The 24,293-nt window shown below is 46.0% G+C and overlaps 1 protein-coding gene across 1 annotated transcript in view; it reads right to left on the bottom strand.

Annotated features, from left to right (window-relative positions):
- Positions 1 to 15,872, bottom strand: part of PPAT (phosphoribosyl pyrophosphate amidotransferase) — a 334,080-nt gene extending 318,208 nt beyond the window's left edge. Inside the window, exon 1 of the mRNA XM_078678160.1 lies at positions 15,687 to 15,872. Coding sequence (XP_078534286.1) covers positions 15,687 to 15,814 — 128 coding nt within the window. The 5' untranslated portion in view covers positions 15,815 to 15,872. The remainder of the gene's footprint in view (positions 1 to 15,686) is intronic.
- Positions 15,873 to 24,293: the final 8,421 nt, after the last annotated feature.

The following is a 24,293-nucleotide window of genomic DNA, read 5'->3' as shown; positions in this document are numbered from 1 at the left end:
TGTTTGGGGTACAAAGGAATGGCAAGTACAATGTATAGAATCATTGTTTAGAGCCTGCATGATCCCAGAACAAATGATATTTTTGAATGACACTATTCAACAAACTACCTGTCTTGGCCTAGCTAAAATCAAAGATTTGAACGATAAACAGTAATCGCTCGACAGATGAGGAGATAGACGTAAACCATATATTAAGCCAAAACAGAACACATCCAGATTGGAAAAAGTGGTTGATCTGGCCCACAGATACTAATAACTGTCAAGACAGATTCCTGAACAAAATCCAGGGGTTCAAATTGACCAGGCCAGACCCTAGATATTCCCAAAGACAACACCCAGGGATAATTACCACGTACAGTGTGGGCAAACTCTGCCTTCAATGGCTACAAACATCCACACTGGCAGAAATTAAGCAACACCTAACTTTACTTACTGATGGTGCTGACTTGCGTGATTTCATTATGGGACCACGCAAACAGCGTCAAAAACGCTTCATAGCAGCCTCTGTATATGCAGCTTATAACGAAGCCTGGAAAATAACTCAAATTGAAACATCACCGACATCACCGACATTGCCTTAAGCAAACCACACGCGGTGGTGACGAGATCGGAGCAGCGAGACGCGCTGAGGAGCCCAGCAGAGAGCGAAGCCCACACGCGCTGCCCCGCCTTCCTGACGCGCTGAGAACGAGACGCTGTTTTCTCCTGCCGAGAAAACCAGCCCCGGCGCTTCCAAGCAGCCCTCGCAGGCAGCTGGAATATCAAGACCAGAGACGAGAGATACCAGCCCTCAACCATTCTAGATCTCAGGTACAGAACTGAACAACCCCTTGCAGAGAATTCTTGAGTCAGTCACTTGGCAAAACAAACTTAAACTGCTACTTATCTACTCCCGCCCACGTATTAGGCTTAGGTCAGGTACACTGGGGTAGGCGTGGTTAGAAGCACCAGTTGAGTACGATTAGTCAAATGTATATATGTATGTATCTATTTTTTCAATTTTAAATATCATATGGCTTAGAAACCATATCAATGCTTCTGCAGTATTATTTTATACTTCTGCTTTTATTGTATGCACTTTACTTAACCATAAGTATCGCAATAATATCGATTCATTTCTCTTGTACGAGAAAAGAGACTGATCAATAAATACCATCTTTTATTGAACACGCCCGTCTCTTCCTTTTCTCTACAAACTGGTGAAACTAAGAATGCACGTACTGACTGAGTAAAATAAGTTGTCTTTTGTTTTCACACGACTCTAGAGATACACTTGATTGCTCTCCCCCAAAGTTGTCATGTTCTATGGTTGTCAGAAACTAAATCCCTTCTTGTCTATCCAGGGAAGTTAAACTCCTCCTTGTCTATTCGAGAAAGTTTCTAGTGAACTCTGAGCTAGCTGGCAAAAACCAAAAACTTTAAGTCTAATATCGTCAGTAGAAGACCTAGTTAACCTCTGCCCTAGATCTATACTATTGAAGATATTATTCCAATGCGCTGGGCCTATTGGGATAATAGGAACTACACTACACTATGTAAAAAGATGTTCTTCAAATGCTGCAATGTTGCTCTTATGCCTTTATAGTTTCTTTTTGGTCTGTATGTTCTCAGACAGATTGCAGTACATCCAATTGGTCAGGCTGTTGACATCACTGTGGCCAAAATACTGATCCAAGACTTTATCCCTAGGTGTGGAATCCTGCTCACGGTCGAAAGTAACAAAGTTCTTTAGCTCCAAAAGCCGTTCCATTGTGGCCACCACACTGATGGAGATGGGTAGAGCAATTTAATGGGGCACGTAAATAAAATTTCTAGGATAGGTGAATATTAGATTTATACAGCCAGAAGCCCAAACCTCTCCCCTAAGGTCGATGAGATTAATTCCTAATCAAACACTAAGCTGAGCCCGTATGCAAATACTCAGGAGTAGAGCTAGGATTCATCCATCCAACCCCGTTGCTGAGCAACATGTCTAATATCAGATTGCTAGAGCTTGTTTTCAATATATACTTTTAAGACTCAACCTAAACATCAGAAGGATTCTTCTTCAATAACCCTCAATCAAGGAATAAACTTTTATACAAAGTGTTTGCCAATATTTTTATATAACCCTAAACTCGGGTGCACCAGTCATTTTTGAAAAGCACTTTAATGTAATTCAGTTGCTCTAACAATTGTGCAGGTTACTGTGGCACTACAGGTAATGTTTGGGTAGATTACAAAAATCAGCATGCAAGTGTCCCTCATCAATCTCTGCCCCCAGACAAAAGTCATAAGAAGCTACCAATAGACATCTATCTTCAAAGGGTGCAACTATGCTAACAAAAAAGCTATACATTGGTTGCCATCAGCCAGCATTTGAAATGATTGTTTCAATGGCAGCTACCAACTCGAGTCTACAGGGGGGGATAAAAAGAAAATTGACAGGTTCTCCATACTAAGGGCACTCCAAGTGCATGTCTGAAAAGCAACATAGCTGCGGTTTGAAGGGTCCCTACAGATTAGGGCCCCCCAAACACTTCCAAAAGTCAAAACTCTCGGGGAATACACATGATCACAGGACAAATGACAGGAATCACATAGCTGCTGATTTAGCTCTGGACTTTCACCACTAAACCGGTAAGGTAATAAGAGGAATATTGACAATTAAGCATGCGAGTTGCAGGGTTGGACGTGTTACGGAGCGCACCATGGCACTGATCCACCTGCGTTGCTTTCAGTACACGAGGACGCCCGCTTGAGTCGACTACATAAAAGACAATAGATCACTTGGACTCCCATTTTTTTTTTTATAAGTGATGTTCATTGATCTGAAAACCAACTCAAACAAGGCACACTCATTAACCCGTCACGAAGTGACATCAATTCGTGGACCACCATTTTGTGCATGATGCCAGTCAAGGCAAGTGACCTCAGACCAACTGTCCCTATAGCTCAGGAAAAAATGTGACACATTCCAGGCATCTGATATCACTTTTATCAAGCCCTTCTATCACTCAAATATTGACTGGGATATAAAATATACAATAGAATACAAATACACTAAAGTTTAGTAAACTGTTCAAGGAATTAATTGGCCTTCAGAAATAAGACATCAGAAAGTCCCATAGTCCATTTATTTTGAGAAATTAAAGTATCAGAAGAAGCCCATGTGCTGCTGCAACTGTTGTGCAAAGAAAAGCATCTTCTTTCTCTCTAGTTTCGATAAAGCTCCACAGGTAACACAGAGACCGCAGCTAAAAAAAAAAAAGCTGTGCGAGACAAGTCGACCTAGACAGCACTAGACAGTTTCATGGTTGGCAGAATCACCATCTGGTGGAGAGCAAAGGCTGAACAGATCTTGGGTCAAAAAGAGAGGGAATATGGGGATTATGCCCTCTGGCATCATGCCCAGAAAGGGTTCCCGTCATATGAGAATACCACGATTGGCCAGATGTTGAGGCCAAATAATTAAAGCACAAGTTACTACTTGTGTAACGATATATCTGTAAGAGACACTAGTTAGTGATAGATTCCTTACCTTAGAATATCCCCAGGCGTCAGACTGGATCCGGAAAATTTTGCGTAGCAATACCCCTGCACGCCGGCAGGCGTCGTCCGCAGCTCCGCGTCAGTCGTCGGCGTCGTTAGCACCGGAATGACGTCGGAGTACTTAGACGCCGCCCATGCGCGCGGACGTCAGTTCTGATACACAGCTTTTCCGCGCCAGATACGCAGAGCCATGATAGAACCAACAATGGTGCCATGAAACTAGGGCCCTGAAAGGGGATGACCTTAACCCTAGATATCGGTTCGCAGAACGGGGAGGATGGGTGGGTCGGTAAGGAATCTATCACTAACTAATGTCTCTTACAGATATATCGTTACACAAGTAGTAACTTGTGCATCTGAAAGAGACACGTTAGGGATAGATTCCTTACCTTAGAATAGATACCCCAGCAATACCAACCCCGGTGGTGGGTCTGCGAACCAATAATCACACCAGAAAGTCCTGGAGGACGGAACGGCCAAAGAAGCCATCCCTCCAGACTTGACTGTCCAAACAGTAGTGTCTTGCAAACATGTGCAGCGAGGCCCACGTAGCTGCCTGGCAAATGTCCTGCAAGGGCACACCCCGGCCCAGGGCAGTTGTAGCCGTGGCCCGGGTGGAATGGGCCCGCAATCCAACAGGGGGCTCCTTTTTAGCCAAGGAGTAACATGCCTGGATACACAAGATGATCCACCGCGAGATGGTCCGCTTGTGCACCGCTTTCCCCTTCTTAGCGCCCACGTAACCAACAAAGAGTTGGTTATCCACCCGGAACTGGCGTGTGCGATCCAAGTGGAATGAAAGCGCACGTTTTGGGTCCAGACGGTGGAGCCGCTCTTCCTCTTTAGAGGGATGCGGTGGCAGAAAGAAGGTGGGCAAGGTGATAGACTGCCCGATATGGAAGGCCGTGACAACCTTGGGCAGGAAAGATGGCTTAGTACGCAACACAACCTTGTCCGGATGGACAGAAAGGAAAGGAGGAGTACAAGAAAGAGCCTGGAGCTCACTCACTCTCCTGGCAGAGGAGATGGCAACCAGGAATGCAGTCTTCAAGGTAAGAAGACAGAGGACAGTTGTGAAGTGGCTCAAAGGGAGCGCACATCAGAAACATAAGAACAAGGTTCAAGTCCCACTGAGGCATCACAAACGGAACAGGAGGGAAAGTGTGTGTGATGCCCTTCAGAAAACAATTTACAATAGGGGACTTGAACAAAGAAGACTGATCAGGCAGCCTTAGAAAGGCTGAAAGGGCAGAAAGGTAGCCCTTGATAGTGCCCAGAGCAGAGCCCTGCTGGGCAAGAGAAAGAAGGAAAAGAAGAACCTCAGAAAGAGGGGCAGAAAGGGGATCCACAGCCTTTGCTGTGCACCATGCCACAAATCTGTTCCACCTGCAGGCGTATACCGACTTTGTGGAGGGACGCCTGGCTGCCAGAATGACATTACAGACTTCAGGAGGCAAGTCAAATGGCCACAACTGTCGCCGCTCAATCTCCAAGCATGGAGGTGGAGACTGGACAGGTTCGGGTGGAGGACCGTCCCCTGCTGTTGCGACAGAAGGTCCTCCTGAAGAGGCAGACGAACCGGGGGATCGACTGACATACTGAGTAGCTCTGGATACCAGTACCTGCGTGCCCAGTCCGGAGCCACAAGGATGACTTGTGCCCGGTCGCGTCTGATCTTCAACACTCTGGGCAGAAGTGGTATAGGCGGAAAGGAGTATAACAGACCGCAACTCCACACGCGACGAAAAGCGTCGGCGATAGAGTGCCGCCTTGGAAATTCCAACACGCAGAACTGATGACATTGCGCGTTCTCTTCGGTGGCGAATAGATCTAACCAAGGCTCTCCCCATTGCTGAAAGAGGCCTTGCGCCACGTCAGAGTTCAGACGCCATTCGTGATCCATCATGCACCGACGGCTGAGTTAGTCCGCCCTGGCGTTCAAGGAACCTGCCAGGTGTTGAACCACCAGGGTCATGCCCTGCTGTTCCAGCCACTGCCAGAGGCGCTGAGCCTCCTGGCAAAGGGTCCACGACCCCACCCCGCCCTGTTTGTTGCAGTACCACATGGCGGTGGTGTTGTCCGTGAACACCTGCACTACACTCCCCCGGACAGAGGGGAGGAATGCCTTCAGTGCTAGACGAAATCGCCCGCAGTTCCAAAAAGGTTGATATGGAGCTGGGACTCCGCCGGAGACCAGAGGCCTCTGATCTCCGCCTCTCCCATGTGGCCTCCGCAGCCCTGGAGGGACGCGTCCGTCACAGCTACGTGCTCCGGCTGGGGGAGGGAGAGGGATCTGCCACTGACCCAATCGCGGTCCGTGAGCCACTACTGCAGCTGTCTCGCAGTGCCCTCCGAGATCAGGACATGGTCGGAAAGGTTGCCTTGATGCTGGCCCCACTGAAACTTCAGGTCCCACTGCAGAGCCCGCATCCGCCACCGAGCGTGATGCACCAGAAGGATGCAGGAGGCCATCAGCCCCAGAAGCCGTAGCGTCAACCTGACCGATATCCGGGATAAAGGCCGAAAGAGTGGGATCATAGCCTGAATATCCCGGACACGCTGTTCGGGAATATAAACCCGAAACTGCGCCGAGTCGAGAACCGCTCCGATGAAGAGGATCTTCTGAGAGGGGCACAGGTGTGACTTTGGCACATTGATGGAAAACCCCAGCTGATGCAGGAGGTCTGCCGTCGTCTGGAGGTGGCTGACGACTGTCTGGGGCGAGCCCGCCTTCAACAACCAGTCGTCGAGGTAGGAGAAGACTGAAACCCCTAACCTGCGCAGATGAGCTGCGACCACCGCCATCACCTTTGTGAACACCCGTGGGGCGCTGGTAAGGCCGAAGGGGAGCACGGTAAATTGAAAGTGCTCGTGGTGTGGTTCTGAAAATCTGGACCCTATTGTTATCCCAATATCGAGGTCCAATACCCGTGTCACAAAATATCAACGTACCATGACGAATTTAGTGTCCGTGAACCGATAATGATTAGGACATCATTCCTATGTATTTGCGTGACAATCGAGGGTTGCCAACACCCCTAAATCGTAGTTTCCGTCCCAATCCCTTAGACTCCATTTTGTGAACGGCATCCATCTTACGTCTTGCCCTCATGTTAAGTCAATTAAAGGTCGAGCTTGATCCAAAAGGACACGTCCACCTTCCCTGACTTCCCCCTGACCTGTCCAAACTGACTCCATTGCCTTAAGCCAAACCTGTTTGGGCGGCTCCCCGCCCAGTGGCCGAATACGATACTATCGACACATAACATTCCACAAACAATTCACCCCATACAGAACATGCTTTCTACAAACATGCACCTGTCCATACTTCTTCTTTATGGCCAGTTTTATGACTGGGTGGTACCTGCCTTTATTGGTGTTTCATCGATATCTGATGGGAGTCCCGGATCTTGCTGGGTAATCTGTCACGAACTGGACATCTAAAATGTGGGTTTGCTTACGTGACGCCGCACTTTGTATTATTGCAGAAATATGTTTACAGCCATATCATAAACTCAAGAATTCTTGCTTGAAGCCATTATTTCTGTATAAAAGGAGAAGACTGGTTCTGTAAAAACGAACACGTACAGTCTCCTGAGAATACATGACCCGTGTTTGTCGTGCTTCTAGGACACGTGTTACTTGGTAGCTACCAATAAAAGCTTGATCTCTGACTGCGACTAGAAGACTCATTGTTTCTGTGGTCCGGAACAAGGGAGAACTCAGAGGTCTTCGGGTGTTGTCCCCTGGCACCACCGGGTTCCTAAAAACCCGGCACCTCAGTGGCCAACCGTGAACCGCAGGTAGCGCCGGCAGGACGGGGATGTGGAAATAAGCGTCCTGCAAGTCCAACGCTACCATCCAGTCTTCTGGGTCCAGGGCAGCTAGGACCTGAGCTAGTGTCAGCAGTTTAAACTTCTCCTTCCGGAGGAAGCCGTTGACGTTCCATAGGTCCAAGATAGAGCGTAGGCCCCCTTTGCCCTTCTTGGGTACCAGAAAGTAGTGGGAGTAGCAACCACACCCTACTTCTGGCCCAGGAACGCGCTCGATGGCCCCCTTGGCCAAGAGGGCCGTAACTTCCTCCTGCAGAAGTCGTAAATGATCCCCCGATACTTGGTGGCATTGCGGTGGCGCCTCCAAGGAGAGGGAGTAGCCCCTTCGGACGATTTGCAGCACCCACCCGTCCGACATGACATTACGCCAGTGGAAGAGGTGATGGCGAACCCTGCCACTCACTGGCGTCACATGGGCCTGAAAACACGGACTAGGAAGGTTGAGGCAGGTGCTGCGGAAGGAGGTGTGGACTGGGCTCGCCGCTGTCCCCGACCGTATTTACGGCGGTTTCCACGACCACCACCGCGCTGTTAAACATTCTGCGGTGCGTGGCTGGCAGCTCGTGTGGGGGCGCCCCTTCCGTGGCCACGAAAGGAGCGAAAAGCACCAGATTGCTGGCGTGGGGCCGAGAGGCCCAAGGACTTGGCCGTAGCCCTGGAGTCCTTAAAACACTCAAGCACATGGTCTGCCTTGTCGCCAAAGAGGCGACGGCCATCGAACGGCATGTCCAGAAGAGTGGACTGGACATCGGCCGAAAAGTTGGCGGTCCTCAACCAGGCGTGGCGTCAAACCGCCACCGTCGTTGCCATCGCCCTGCCCAGTGAGTCCGTGGTATCCAGCCCACACCGGATGGAATATCGCGCTGCATCTCGATCCTCCGCAAGGGCTTGGGCGAGTTTAGCCCGGACCTCCTCCGGGCATTGTCGCAGCACGTCCGCGACCGTATCCCACAGAGTGTGGGTGTAGAGGCCCAAGAGGCATGCGGTATTGACAGACCGCAGTCCCAAACTGAGGGACGAGAACACCTTCTTCCCGAACTGCTCGTACCTCTTGGATTCCCTATCGGGCGGGGCCGTCAGGAATGCGGTCTGGGAAGTAGAGGCCTGGATGACCAAGCTCTCAGGGGTGGGATGGGTGGACAAAAAGCAAGGGTCGCCCGGAGCCGGGCGGTAGCATCTGGCCACGTTCCTATCCACAGGCCGACCTGAGGCGGGTTTGGACCAAGTGCCCACAAGAACGTCACACAAGGCCTCATTAAACGGCAGCAGTGGCTCACTGGAGCTTGCCTGCGGGTTAAGGACCTCAGTGAGGAGATTAGTCCTCACAGCCGCGACAAGGAGCTCAAGGTTTAAGGCCTTGGCCTCCCTCGTCAACACTACACTGTAAGCAGCCCCCTCCTTCGTAGCCACGGTGGGAGGGGAGACAAATCCAGTGTCTGGCGAAGTGTCAATACCACTGGCCTCCCCAAGCTCATATGTCCAGTCCTCTTAAGACTGGCATTCCTCTGCCAGAGGGTCAGCAGACCCCTCCCAATCACCCTCGTCACCCATCTCCTGTAGAACAGGTTGAACAGACGGGGCCTCCTCATGGAAATAAAAATCTCCAAAGGCCGTCGGAAGCGGCGCCCAGTGGCGCCGGAACAGCGCCAGAGTCGGACCGAAGGGAACATTGGGGATGGCGTCCACAAGGGGCCCCGGGGGTGAAACCCGCGGGGCCGGCGCCGGTGAGGTCGACCGGTGACGACCCGGATCCGGAAGCAGATCCGGTGAGGTCCTGCGGCGCCGGGCCGAAGCACCCGACCCGCTAGGGCTTCCAGCCGGGGCCGCTGGGCCTGTAGGCGCCACGGGACCCGGCTGAGGAGGGAGGGACCTCATGGCCATGAGGTACCGCTCGATCTCCTCCGGCGTCGCGCCATGCCCAGGGACGCGAAGGTGTGGGGCTGGTGGCGACGCCTGCGACTCAGTTGGAGCCGCGTGGGTGGTGTCACCCGAACCCCCGGCCGCATCGTGCGAGCGTCGGAGGAACAATGACGCCTCTCTGACCTCTCATGCCTCTTACCTGAGGACTTGGAGCCCAATGACCGATGTCCACTTCGAGCCCGCGACCGGTCCCTCGACCTCCCGTGGGACCGGGACCTGGAGCGGCGCGGGGCCGACTGCCGGAGCTCGAGCCGCTTGCGGGACCGCTCCCGCCTAGCTTTCGACGTCAGGGCCCGGCAGTCGGAGCAGGTACGGTCGTCGTGGTCGAGGCCTAAACACTTCAGGCACCGGCGATGGGGGTCGGTAACCGACATCAGTCGGTCGCACTTGGAACAGGGTTTGAACCCGGGCATCCCTACCGGCACCGTCGGAGTCGAGGGCTCGAGTAGAAAAATTATCAAAAAGATCGAAAAGTTTAGTCAAAAAAGACTAAGGGGTAGAGCTTCTCCGGATCTGCGCTAGATGGCGCGGAAAAAAAAGAACTGATGTCAGCGCGCATGGGCGGCGTCTAAGTACTCCGACGACGTCATTCCGGCGCTAATGACGCCGACGACAGACGCGGAGCTGCGGACAAAGCCTGCCGGCTCGTAGGGTATTGCTACGCAAAATTTTCCGGATCCAGTCTGACGCCTGGGGATATTCTAAGGTAAGGAATCTATCACTAACGTGTCTCTTTCATATGCCACTGACTGATTATTTACTGTCCTAAGAATTCAGGTCAAGGTTTTTGCTCTCCTTCCAGTTAAGTACCAGAATACCATTGTACAGGCAGAAATAACTTCTCAACTGGACTTTGGTAATTCGCTCTACACAGGACTTCCCAAATATTTGCCCAACAGACTGCAGACAATTGAGAACGTGGTAGTACGGCTCATCCTGGGTGCGAGTAGGAAACACTATGTTTCTTCATTTGACACACCTTCACGGCTACCTAGATAGAAGCTAATCTCGTTTAAGTGCTTGTATAAGGCAAATAAAGCTTCTTACGAACAAGGACTGACCTACCTACAGAAATAATTAGTCAAATGTCTCCCCTCATGCCTTTTAAGATCCCATGAGGCATTCTCCCTACAAATCCCAAACGTTTGAAGGTGTGTACCGGTGGTAAAGATTTGTCCATACACATGGCTAGATTTTGGAATCAACTGGAAATCCTTTGCTCATATACAGGTTTTGGAATCGGCTGTCAGAGATTAAAAAATGTGAAAAGTGCTTAAAGTCTGACTCTTTAGTAAGCAATTAATTGTGATCTTGTCTTCATCACTAGGGTATGTGTTATTCTTTCTCTTTGTTTGACCTTTTTCCAAAATATCCGTCAAATACTAGGATGTGCTTCAAGGCCACTGATGCACTATAGAAGCTTTCTAAATAAATAAAAGTGACCTTACGCTCCAAATCTGAAGACGCCCCAATATATAATTGAGCAATGGAACCTGTACTTGGTTACATTTTGTACTTCAAAAGGATCACTACAGTACTGCAGACAGCAAGCAGCTGCCAGGATCAGCACTGTCGCAGTCACCATTGATGTTAAAAGCAACCCTACCCAGCAATGAGAAGGAGGCTATGACTGTCCCTGCCACTGCACATGGATCATAAGTGGCCACAGCTCAGCTGTGAATGATCTTCGTGGAGGGCTGACTCGAGGGAGAGCCAGCCTAGAAAGCCAAGAAGATCTAAAGTCCAGCTGCCTGGAACTGAAGAAACTTTCTCAAATGAACCTAGATACTGTAGTTAGCTACTGCTTCCTTGCATTAACCCATCGACTGACCTGTATATGCTGTCTCCCCAAAGTGAGTCTGGAGTAGGACTTTAAAGATATTTTACTCCACTCACATCTCTGCCAACCCAAATGGCGTATAATGAAAATCCCCTCACTTATCAGACAGACTGGAACGGTAGGTCCTGCCCCCTCATGAGCATGGCCTTGTGCGAGTCTTTCATTGGATAGATCTGACAAAGCGGAGTTTCAGAGGTCAATAATAATTCAGCTACAACCTACTGCTCTTAATTTATATTGATAGTTAAAGGTCCAAATATCATCCTGCCATTAAATTAAGTTCCCTGACAGCCTGGCTGATGCCCCTGGTCACTTGGTTAATTCAAACACCAGAAACATTGACTGCAACTTTGTAAGAGTGGAGATGTAGGCATAGAGGGCCATAAGTATGAAGCCAAATTGCGATCGCAAATGCTGAAATTCGCAGAATTTCAGCGTTTGCAATCGCAATTTGGGCATTGTACTATGTAGCAGAGAAAACCCCACTCGCAAAATAAGGCGAATTTCAGCGTTTGCAATCGCAATTTGGGCATTGTACTATGTAGCAGAGAAAACCCCACTCGCAAAATAAGGAATCGCAAAATTTGCGATTTCCTATTTTGCGAATGCATTTAAGGAATCTCGAATTGCGATTCCTTAAATGCAATGTAGGAAGCACCCAAGTTGTGCGATTTTGGCTTAAGGAATCGCAAATTACCACCAACTTCAGGTTGGTGGTAATTTGCAATTTCTTTGAAAATTGCACATTTTTTTGCAATTTTCAAAGTGATATGTGGTGCACATACATGCCCTTAGCACATGTATGTGCGCCACAGGTGCAAACATGCTTATTTTCAAGGGTGCAACAGGGTGTTCTATTGACACCCTGTTGCAACCTTGAAATTGCATTCTCAATTTGCGATTCTCTAATTGGGAATCGCAAATTGAGAATGTCTTCCCATTCATTCCTATGGGCCTTCTACCTCATAGGAATGAATGGGAAGGTAGTCCTAATTTGTGAATCTCAATTTACGATTTGCAAATAATGAATATGTAGGATTCGCAAAATATTTTGCAGATCCTACTTACATTGCATTTCCCGATTCTCTAATTGCGATTCACTAAAAATCGCAATTTGAGTATCGCAAAAAATGTTTTACCTACATATGGCCCATGGTGGCTTAGAAGAGCAGGTACATTAGGACATACACTGAATGGAGTCTGGGAACCAAACTAATAGGGTTCGTCAAAGACATAGCCACGTCCTCAAGCTCCAATAAGAGCACAGTGGATATGCTCAATTCCAAAACACTTGCATATCATTCTATCAAAAGAATATGTTCCTTACATCTAGGTGGAAAGGCAGTTATCACCCCCCGATTCCTAGATTGCAGAAGTGCCAGGATTTTTTAGCTCAAACTGCATATATGTTTTTGATTGTTAATAAACTCACATTGCTTTTAAAGCACATCACTGTTTGGCAAATTACCATTATTGTGCCATAATTTGGGATCACCAAAACTTTTATCACATCCTAACAGTACAAACAAAGATCCTGTGAGATAATCAATAACTAACAAGGAACTTGGAGGAAAGACCTAACAGAAGGCAAGTAATTCATCTGGTTAGTGGATTACTAAAACATCAGCAAACTAGCATTCCCATTCTATGTAAATCAAGGCGTTTAGCTCAAATGGATAAAAACAAAATAGCAATGGGAAAAACAGCGAAAGGGAAACAATAAAAGAGTCAACATGGATTATGTGGGAGAAAACTTTTACACAGTGCTCATTGAGTGGAGAACAAAGTGCCTCGTTATTAGTACACGTTTGCCCTTCAGATACAATAACATTTTGCTTTACTTTTCTTCTCTAGAATGGCAATTTATCTTTATAGTAAGCTCTCGGTTGAGTGCAATAATGCGTCCCAGGCAAATATACGCTGTAAAAGAGAAAACTTCGAGCAACATTGCTGACGCCCTGACAATCAGTGGGCTATTTATTTTGGCTGAAGTTATCTGCCAGCATGAGTCTGCTGTTATGTCTATAGAAAAGAAATACAGACAGTAATACAAACAGCCACACAGGCTGCCGAAATATATACTGTGAAGAAAACCTAAATGAGTACTGATGGGTAACATAACGTTTTTTTACAGCTCCGTAGACTTCCCGTTATAAAGACGAAGAGGCATGTAGGAGATACGCATAGTTTCTCATGATTTGACTTTATCACATGCTCCTTTGTTTCACATTTCAGACAAGACTTGTTATATAATGGTGCACTGAGCAAAGCGTTCCTAACTAAAATCCTATCATGTGCTATATCTAAGCATGCCACTAACAACTTACCATTTATATAACCAAGGAGCGGGGTGTTATACAATCCTCATCACTATGTCCTCGTGGTCACATACTCGCATTCTGTTTGCACACACTTCCAAATCTTAAAGACAGATTAAAAAGGCAGTGATACTCGGAGGTGATTTCAAGGTTAATGTTGATGACAGCAAGCAGGCGTAATATATGACTTTATTGGGGCCTATTTTCATGAACATCTGGATGGTTTTCATTATGAATGGTCTATAAGACAGAGGAACGCTCCAATAAACCAATCATATTTGGGGTCCAAGTGTCTAACAATCATGATTACAGACCCAATTCATGGTACTTAATAAAACTTACAGAGCAGGTCCAAAGGACTTTAAAAGAAAGTGTGGGCTATAGTTGTGTCAAATGGAAGTCAACAGATCCTTAACACCAGGTCTTTAGGCCGATCTGCACATTTATGGGCATAAAACCAAAATGGGCTACACCAACAAAGTCAGAGCTGGGGTCGAAGTGCAAACTGGGAAATTACTACAACTAAGAAATTTAAAAAAAGGGTCGGTCCGAAGGTGTCTCTGATTTAGGTTAAGTGATAAAACATTCAAATTAGTTTATCTATGTAACTGACAGATAAGATGAAATGGGCAGGTCTACACCACAAAGTACCAAAACTGCAAATATTTTAAAGAAAACCCATAGAAAGCATAGACTGCTCACCTGCATTTAACATGTTCCTGTGATACAACAGACTGTGGCGATAGTGCATAAACAACCCCTGCACCCCCGGGATGTTTAAAATATGTCACACTACAATATTAGCAATAACATTCTAGTTTTTGCTGCATTTAAAATACATCTGTCAGTGCTTGTGTAGAATGGAGTTGGGGGTGCGGGAAGGTGCCACTCCACACCCCCAGCTATTTGGGCGAGTAGTAAGGGCCAAAGAGGGCAAGTCAGGGATAGGTAAAGGGTGGAGGTAGAGTCAGGGCTGTGAACGACCCCTTTCTTTTACGCACGTGTCATGAGCCATACATACGGTAGCTGTAGCCAAGTTGGTGTACCCGAACACCCAATGTTTGAGGAAATTATGGGGAAGGGTTGGTTCTTGGTGTGCGTCACTTGTTCGTGTTGGTTAATATTCATTAGGTTTGCATTTGATGAGACAGGTGCGTACAAGTGGAGGGTTCTGCACTCATTGATGAACAGGTGCGCTGTGGGGGGTAGATGGGAAGTTTGAGGATGCGTTCATAGTTGGACTCGTAATGTTACTGGTCAGGTTATCAGCTAGGGGGAGAGAGCGAACGTGGGAGTCTGGGGCAGTTGTGAAATAGCTATGGAGAGGTTAGACATCATTTTGGATAAAACGTGTTGTACCGGTGGCTTGGATCAAGGAAGCAGGTAAAACAGAAGCTGTTGGGTAGGGGCGATTATGGACAAGAGACCAACGGACTGGTTTTATGCCAGGGTTGTATACAGTGAAATACTGTAGTGAAGTAAATGAAGATGAGGTCCACGTAGTTTCTTGTAAGAATAAGTATTTATTTAGTAAGATGGTACAAGATGGTAGTCAAGGTATTAAGATGTTTAAAAGAATAAAAACCCCACCAGGAGTGGTCTCCTTACGGCTCAGCCCCAAGCTCCCAACTGAAGTGGCAGAGCTAGGAACCCAACATTCTAATGGGTCATTATGGATGCCAATATTCCACATGGTGACAGCAGAGGATGTGTAGCAATCAATACAAATGCATACCTATTAAATTAAAGCAGCCTTTTTCAAACTGCATTAGGGGTCCTTCTTGGTTTGCACAAATATTTTTGTAGCTCCTGCACGTTCATAAGCAACGTAGGAGCGAGATTTGAGTTTTGCAACAGCAAATAACCCGATACGTGCAAAACACAAGGTGCTACACTGCACACGCAGAAGCGACTGCTTTAAATGGGGTGGTAAGCATCATAGCTTCTATTTAAGACCGTGCAAGCATTTCCAAAATACAATATTACATGAACCGTTCCCAAAAGTTTGGAGGAAGATGTGTAGCAGTACTTTTTATATTTCCCAAGTTGCGCTTTAAATGTAAAACAATATTTTAACACAAATCAACAGGGAAACAAAAAGATTGCTCTTTCTGCTATTAAGCCTCTCTCCAAACTGCCCCAGTTGGGTGTCAGGCTTTGGTTCCATGCAGAATGGACAACGTGCCCTCATGTGTCTTTCAATAAGCCGCGGACACCGGCAGCGTGCTCGCAATGCCTCTTTACCTGTGCTGCAGTCCCACCAACCCCAGGGTGATGACATGGGGCACATCTAGCTGGGTTGGCCACTCTCCGGCGGCGATGCAACCGAACACTCCGCATTCCTCTCTGATGCCCAGCTCCTCAAACTCCATGCTGCTGCTGTCCTCCCACACACGTGTGCGCACACTAGAACGAAAACTTCAGTAACACAGGAAAACTCCTCCCACTCTTCTAGACCAAGAGGAAAGACGACTTAGCCTACGCAGGACTGCCATCTTTTAGTGGTACTAATGCCGAAAAACAAAACGTTGCCGACTGGGCTTACCATTCACTACTCAAAACATTTGTAGCCAATCATTGAGAAATTTGAAATATTATTTAATGGGACAACAAAAAGTGTACCTTAAAGTCCTACGGTGTATGATTTATTTAACAATAAAATACGTGTTAAAATAAAATGTCTAACATGACTATTTAAAATTATTAATTTATTCTGGAAAGACACAATGTTTTAGGTTTAACCACGAATCGGTAGTTGTCTGGTATACAAACTAACGACAAGAAGCAGCCATGTGGTTGAACACTCCCCGCGTGACCAACTGCAGAGTTTATCTCTGTATGCGTCTCATCTTTTTTATTTTTTATTTTAAAAGCCAGGCGAACTCATCAGAAGTGTACGTTTTCTTCCGTGGTGGAAACGCCATCACCCTGTTTCTGTTGGGTTTGGATGGTAACAATTTTCTATTATAACGGTGGAAACCTGCTGACTTTTAAGACAGAAAAGAGAATGGAGAAAAACAGACTCCGGGGGTTTGTTATTTAAGGGCAACGTGCAGAAAAGAGCAGTGCCATTGGGAAAAGCAGGCTTCGCGGTTAACTAAGGACAACGTACAGAAAAGGAGTAGGCGGGGAAGGAAGAGGGCAAGACCTTTTAGAGGGAAATAGAAGCCTTTTGGAGGAGGGAGAAGCGACGTCCTTCTCTCTCCACAGGCCGAGAAGGATCATTAGGCTTTTTAAAAAAAATGTTTTTAAATACTAAATGCATTGCTGGACACTCAGTTGGGGAGGAGTAACGTTCAGTGAGGAGCAAAAGCGTTGTCAGCTAAGAGAGCAGCGTGTTTAGCGGCGACTGGTGGTGCTGCCGTTTCCTTCATTTTATTTCAAGATGGAACAGGCATCAGCAACATTTTAGTGGGGATTGGGGAGCAGCGAGGCTTCCAGTGATGTAGTATTTTATTACATTTGGAAGAATAAAGACGATCTTCACACAGGATGCGCAGTTAAAGTACTTTAATGTATTACACTGGCACGGTATGAGTAGCAGGTGCTGGTGGCTCCGGCTCGTCCGTAACTGTCTACTCCTCCTGCGTAATACAGCCCCCCACATTCCACTGCACATTCTACCGGCGTGCTCCAGTGCATAAGGCAGGAGAAAGTATGTCACCACACATCCCCCTCTTTTTATATACAACAAATGCATTAGATACATAATATCCTACAATGAGAACATAAATGCACAAAGAAGGCGATTCTAAGTAGGTTGCATACAATTCTAAAATTTGCATAGACACCCCCCTCCTTTGATATAATAAAACACAATAAAAACCTAAAAAAACTAGAAGAATTCTGTGGATAATGCATGTGAATAACAAGAAACCTATTCACAAAGTCCTCCAACCTGGTCGGTTTCTTCACAACTCTCCCGAACCTTCCCACTCTACAATCTGTCTCAGCTCTGCCAACTTCATAAATTAAATTACCTGCTGAAACACCGATGCTTTCCCTCACTACATTCGTGATGTTATCCCGTGTCATATCCTTCTCCTCTTCCATCCACCAATCACATGCTTTACAAACATTTCTTTCTTCATTTACTACACTTTTATCACACACCGACAAAGCACTGAAATGTCGAACCTTACCGTTGCTCAACAAAGCAGCATTGCAAAACAATTGAGACACCTTATGTGGCCTTGAAAACCTGTTCTGTCCCCTTTTTAAGACTCCAGACCTCATAACTCTTACAATATCTCCAACTTGCAGCTTAACTGGTTTGCACCCTTGTTTGTTATCATAGTACTCCTTATATACTTGTTTGGCTTTGTCGATGCGTCCTTTAACCTTTTCTAGTTCACAATTTATTTATTTATTTAGTGTATTTTGATATAGCGCACAGATACCCCAACGGGGTGTCCCGGCGCTTCTGTGTGATCTTATGGTGACTAAGGTGTTGTTTAAAAAGGAAATAGTTAACAGAACAGATACGTTTTTAGGGCTCTCCAGAAGGGTTGTTCTTCCTGAATCAACCGGATGGAATCTGGTAACTTGTTCCAGAGGGCCGAGGTTAACACTTGAAAGGTTTTTCCACCTGAACGAGTTTTCCTAAATCTGGGAATAGTGAGAAGATTTTTTGAGGAGGAACGAAGAGTCCTGGTGTTGTTATAAGGGATCAGACAGGTGGAAAAATAGGCGGAACCCTCGCCTCTCAATGCACGGTAAGCAAGTACCAGTGCCTTGAATTCTGCCCTTTTTTGTATTGGTAGCCAATGTAGTCTACGACGGTGGGGAGAGATGTGCTCACGTAAGGGAATGCCACCAACCAGTCGGACTGCCGCATTCTGGACTGTCTGTAGGCGATGACAGAGGCCCGCCGACAGACCAGTATACAGGCCATTGGCGTAGTCCAGGTGCGAGGTAATCAACGCCTGGACTATCGTCTTCCTGGTGTTACTGGGCAAGAAATTGATAAACTTTCTTATCATTCTGATCTTGGCGAAGCATGCAGCGGAAACTGTGTGGACTTGATGATGAAGTGTGAGTTTGGAGTCCCATCTTACCCCTAAGTTTTTCACCGAGTCTTTGGGTAGAGGGGGAGCACTCAGATCAAGCGGCCACCAGATGTTGGGATCAAGAGGAGACGGCTGGTGGAAAAAGAGAACCTCCGTTTTCCCGGCGTTTAGCCTCAAAAAGTTGTTGTCCTTCCACCGGGCAATGGTGCGAAGGCAGTTTTTTAAAGGATCAAAGGTTGTTGGGGAAATGCTATTAAATGAAAACAACAGTTGGATATCATCGGCATAAGAGGTGGCCTTTATGCCAGTTTGAGCGATGATATCAAAGAGGGGTGAAAAATAAACATTAAATAGGAGAGGACTCAACGATGAGCCCTGGGGGACTCCCCACCGGAGAGGACGGCTGTCTGAGGTGAATGGGGGAGTGAACACTGCCTGCGTGCGGTTGGACAAAAAAGAAGCAATCCACTTTAAGGCCGTACCCTGAATACCTTTGGATTGGAGACGATCTAGGAGGAGGGGGTGGGAGACGGTGTCGAATGCTGCTGACAAGTCCAGCAGCACCAACACCGCTCTTGATCCCTCGTCCATCCTCCAGCGTACTGCATCTGCCATCTCGATTAGTGCTGACTCAGTGCTATACCCTGGCCTGAAGCCATGCTGAGATTCACTCTTGAAATTCACTCTCCTAGCACACGGCATCCACCCAATGTTGTCCTTCGTGAAAGCAGTCCTCCCTCTCATTAATTCGAAGGAACTATGTCCTGTAGAAGCACAAATCTGAATGCCCATATAGTGCGAAACAACTCCGTTACCCACTCCACACCATTACATTTGGCTAACCGTATAGCTCCCTTTATCACTAGGTTAAAACGTTTAACAGCTCCTTTTCCAGCCGGGTGATAAAGTGAAGTGGTAGTATGCTTTACTCCATTGAATTAAAAAAACTTCTTAAACGCCTCAGCCACAAATTGTGCTCTGTTATCAGTGATCAACAATTTGGGCAAACCTTCTCTTTGAAAAATTGCCTCCAAAAACTTTACCAACATGCTTACGTTGACCTGTTTAACCACCTCAACTTCTGGCCACTTCGAAAAATGGTCCACAGCAACAACAAGATACTTCTGTACTGGTCCATCCTAAATTAGACCTGTAATATCCATACTCAACTTTTCCCAGGGCATCCCTGGTGCACTAATGGGACATAAAGGTGGTATTAAAGCAATTTTACTCTTATCAGCGTTCTCGCATTGCATGCATTCCCTGACCTTCCTTTTGATGAACTGTCCCATAACTAGCCACCAATACAACTCCTTCAAAGAATTTTTTTGTTTTGGTAATACTTAAATGTCCTTCATGACACAAGTCCACAATTCTACTTCTCCGCATTTTCGGTGGTATAATTCTGCCATTCCTCAATAACATATCATCCTCCACCGACAATTCCTGCCTGAGTTCCCAAAACACCATCAATCCTGAAAGGACATTAATCTTAGTGGGCCACCCTCCAGTAACCCACACCTTAACATCAGCCAATTCTCGATCTTCATACGCTTGACTCCATTCTTGTGGTGGAATCAGCTTTGCACCTTGATTCAAGTAAGCCAATTGTTCAATATCCTCGTCCTGTATCTCCATCTCAGGAAGAGGCAACCTACTAAAAGAATCTGCCACTTTATTCCGCACACCAGGCATTTACTGGACAGTGTATATAAAAAAAGAAGCTTGACAGCTAATGTTGCCAACCTGGGTAAAACCTTTTACAATCCCTTGGTAGACAACACCTTGGTAAGGGGCTTATGATCACTCCTAAGCAAAACATGACTTCCCCAAATAAATGGCCTGTAGTGCTCTAACCCTCACATGCACGCCACTGCCCCTCACTCTATTGTCAAATATTTCTCTTCGGTAGCTGTAAGTGAGCGTGACCCAAAGGCTACAATACATTCTTCTCCCGCATCATTCCTATGGGTGAGATCTGCGCCAATACCCTTTCCACTCGCATTCGTTGTTACAATGGATTTCAAAGCATGATCAAATCCCTGCAGAGGTATAGACATGCACGTTTCCTTCTCGATAGATATAAATTCTTGGCATTCATTTGACCACACAAATTTACTTTTGTTCTTTAAAAGTTGCCTTACGTAATAGGTCTTGCAGGAAAAGTTTTCTATGAATTTAGAGTATAACTTACTAGGCCTAAAAAGGCTCTCACATCATCCTTGCTACACGGCACCGGAGACTTTTCTACAGCCTCTAGTAATTGTTTTTTGGGTTTGATACCCTCCACTGACACGCCACGACCTAAATACGTCACATTTTGTTGTGCAAGCTTACATTTTTTAAATTATGCAGTGAGTCCCTTATCTTTCAAAACATTCATCCCTTTTTTGACAGTTGCATCATGGTCTTTTTTAGTTTTACCCATCACCAGTATGTCGTCCTGAAAAAAAACATGACATTTCGCTCACCCTTAAACAGTTTGTTCATCACATACATTTTCTCCTTTCTGTGTAATAAGTGCCCTGGCACTTCCCATTAATTCTGCTTTCTTTACTACATTTATCACATCCTGTAAGGACGATTCCCCCACTGCCCATAGTTTATCTTGACTGTTGGAACTTGAGCAACACATGACAATTTGATCCTTTATGAACTTGTTGTGTAGGGTGTCGAATCTACAAGTTAGGGGCATGTTTTTTAAAGCAGCCACATAATCCTCCACTGACTCCTCCTTCTATTGTTGCCTTCGAAACAATTTGTATCGTTTTACAGAGACACATACTGTGGGATTGAAGTACCTGTCTAGATCTTCAAGCGCATGTTCCAACACATTTCCTTGGTCTTCTTGTCTAACTTTCTTTTGTATGCGGTTGTACATTTTCAACCCTCCTGCCCCCAAGCAATGTAGAACATTTTCTTCATTTTAACCGGTGTTAATTCCTCATCATCTAAAAAAGTGGAAATATAGTTTTTAAAATGCTCCTTCCACTCTTCCATTTTAATAGAGGCTCTCCTTTGAAAGCCAAGAACGCTTGCGGTGGAGACAAGTTCCAAACATTGGCAGAAGCCATGCTATAAAATAAAGAAGTGTATAGAAAATTCCTTGAATGAAAACTATCAATGAGCTAAACAATGTGCTGAAAGTATAGACCCCTGTTTATGTCTATATAATGTAAGAAAACAAAGGGTGTGAATAAAGTAATATATATTCAATTTAATTATTGGCAGAGCTTCAAAGCGTACCTGTCGCTGTATTTAACGTGACATTGACAGGCATAAAGGACGCGTGCCTATTGCTGGTAATCCTTGTTAATGCCAAAGACATAGGAGTAGAATTTGCTTTAAAGTCGCTCTTTTACTTTCCAAAAGTGTGCCTGTCGCTGTGAAAACGATAACTGACAGGTGTGGTTAAAGCGTACCCATCGCTGACTTCACTTTATCAGTTCACAGAATATGGCCGCTGTGCATAACCCCAGCGTATGTAAATGTGATGACGTGCACAATTGCCTCTGTGCCTGCCACTGGAACTGATACTAGCCACACTCGCTCTTCGCGCAGCATCCTCCAGCTCACGCCTTGCCTCGAGCGTCCTTGCCTCGCCTCACGCACTCCTTGCCTCGTGCAGACTGAACCAACCGCCACAGCAATTATGAGGTAATTTTTAACTAATTTACATTTACCTCTCCAGATACGAGGACTTCTACCAGTAGTAACATTTCCGGTCTTGCTTCCACAAGCACCACAAAGGGTCAAATTGACTCTGTTTCAGTGACCGTCTTCGTCATATGCGTGGGTAGGCTGTGCCACCGTAGTTCCGCTTGTTGCCATTTCTGTAAAGACGATCTTCACAAAGGATCCGTAGATAAAGTACCTTATTGTGTTACACTGGCACGGTTAGAGCAGCAGGTGCTTGTGCCTCTGGCCAGCTTCGCCCATCACCATTGGCTCCTCAGTGTCCTGGCCACCTCAGGTTTGCAAGGGAAGAAGACGGAAAAGTCCTTGATGCTGTCTCGGAGGAGTTTCTGCACAGGTAATTCCAAGGGCCGGTCACCATCACCCTTGGGCTTTCTCCACTGCCACATATTCAAACCACATGTGGGCTAGCCAAAATTATCACACTCATAGCCTCCACTCTTCACTTTGTTTCATGACTTGCTGCTTCTCTAGCCCCAACAGCTATTTTTCAATAGGATGGTAATGCATTCATCAACATTTAAATCCCTCTTGCAGCTTTTTCGTTGATGAGTAGGATTGTCATCAAACACACAAAATGTGATGGAAGGAATACTTAGGAATACATCTTGCAAATAATGTAACCATGCTCAGGTAGGATTCCAACCGATTGTTTATTTTGCCAACTATGCCACCTGAGATTAGACCTAGCCATATACAAATCATCCTTGGTCCTGCTCCAATCATTACAGTCCTACTGGAGCTGCCAAGCAACATCCTCTATGAGCCGGTACACAAGCAGTCCATAAGCAATTGGATTATTAAGTGGGGTGAGTGACTACCCCCATCAACAAATAATCACAACTATTGTCAGGGTGAACTTCTAAAGTCACAACATAAACCTGAGATCCACCTTCTGGTATTGGCACAGGGCAGACAGACTTAATTTGTGTACATTATTTATGAAGTACCAAAAACAGTAATAAAGTCAAAATGCAAAACAATAAAACTCCCAAACTTAATTTGAAAAGTAGAGTAAACAATAACCCCAAAATGAAAAAATCAAATATATGTCGATACAACGCAAAGCAAAACAATGCATGCTTTTACAACAATGTTTTTAGTTTGCATGTACCATTACAATTTTATTTATTAGTACGCATACCATTAGTTCGCAAGTGTATTGCAATGCTTTTAAAATTACATTACATTACAACGGATCCGAATACCCGCATACTTTTACAACACATTTTTTAAATTAAACCTCCCCCAAAACTTCGCTAAATCCTAAATCCAAATACAATACCCTACACAACACAAACTCCACAACACTACCCTAAACCCTCTATCACTACCCTCAGCATGACCATCCCCTTTCCCTCAGTCCGGTCCCTACACTCTAATACTACCATGCACGACCCGACCCTATCCTAAACCCTAAAACAATACCCCACACTACACAAACACTACCCTAAAACCTAAACACTACCCCCAGCACGACCCTCCCCTACCCCCAGTCTGGTCCCTACACACTGATGACGCTGGGATTCTCGTATAGATTTTTACCTTACCAATCATCGGAATCCCTGGCCGACTGAACCTTTTTGTTTGCTAAGAAGTGTAAAGGGAAGTTCTCTATTTTCATACTTATGACAATTTTCCAAAGACCAAAAACATCCCAATCCAAAGGACCACTGACTACAAAATAAAGTTTAAAGATTTATTACAAAGCCAAAAATAACTGAACATACAAGCACCTCAGCAAGAGGTTCAAGAAATAAACTGGCACTAATACAAACATAATCCTACGCAGGAGTCTCAGCCGACTCAAAATAAAAAGTAGAGTAAGTTCAAGAAGCATTAGGCAAACAATAATTGTTCCCAATGGAAGTCTTGACTGCATCTGCTCCAAAGGGAAAGAAAAGATTTGTCTAACTCTAAGGTCACATCCCTACATAACATTACTCCCAGTGTCAGCTGTGAAGGCTCCCTAAGAAGCACATTCACCTTTTCCAGGTAAGTAGCCAAAGCTACCGAGCTCGTTCTAAGATGCTCCTTCCCTTCTCCTGCCTAGTTCCCACTAAAACCCCTGTCTAACTACATCTCCAGCTGGACTATCTTAGACTGACTCTCCTCCCTCGGGGCACTTTACCTAATACAAAATCCC

The sequence above is a fragment of the Lissotriton helveticus genome, chromosome 2_2 (genome assembly GCF_964261635.1).
Source record: "Lissotriton helveticus chromosome 2_2, aLisHel1.1, whole genome shotgun sequence".
NCBI lineage: Eukaryota > Metazoa > Chordata > Amphibia > Caudata > Salamandridae > Lissotriton > Lissotriton helveticus.
The sequence above is the reverse complement of the archived record's forward strand: the minus strand, read 5'-3'. Positions and strand labels throughout refer to the sequence as shown.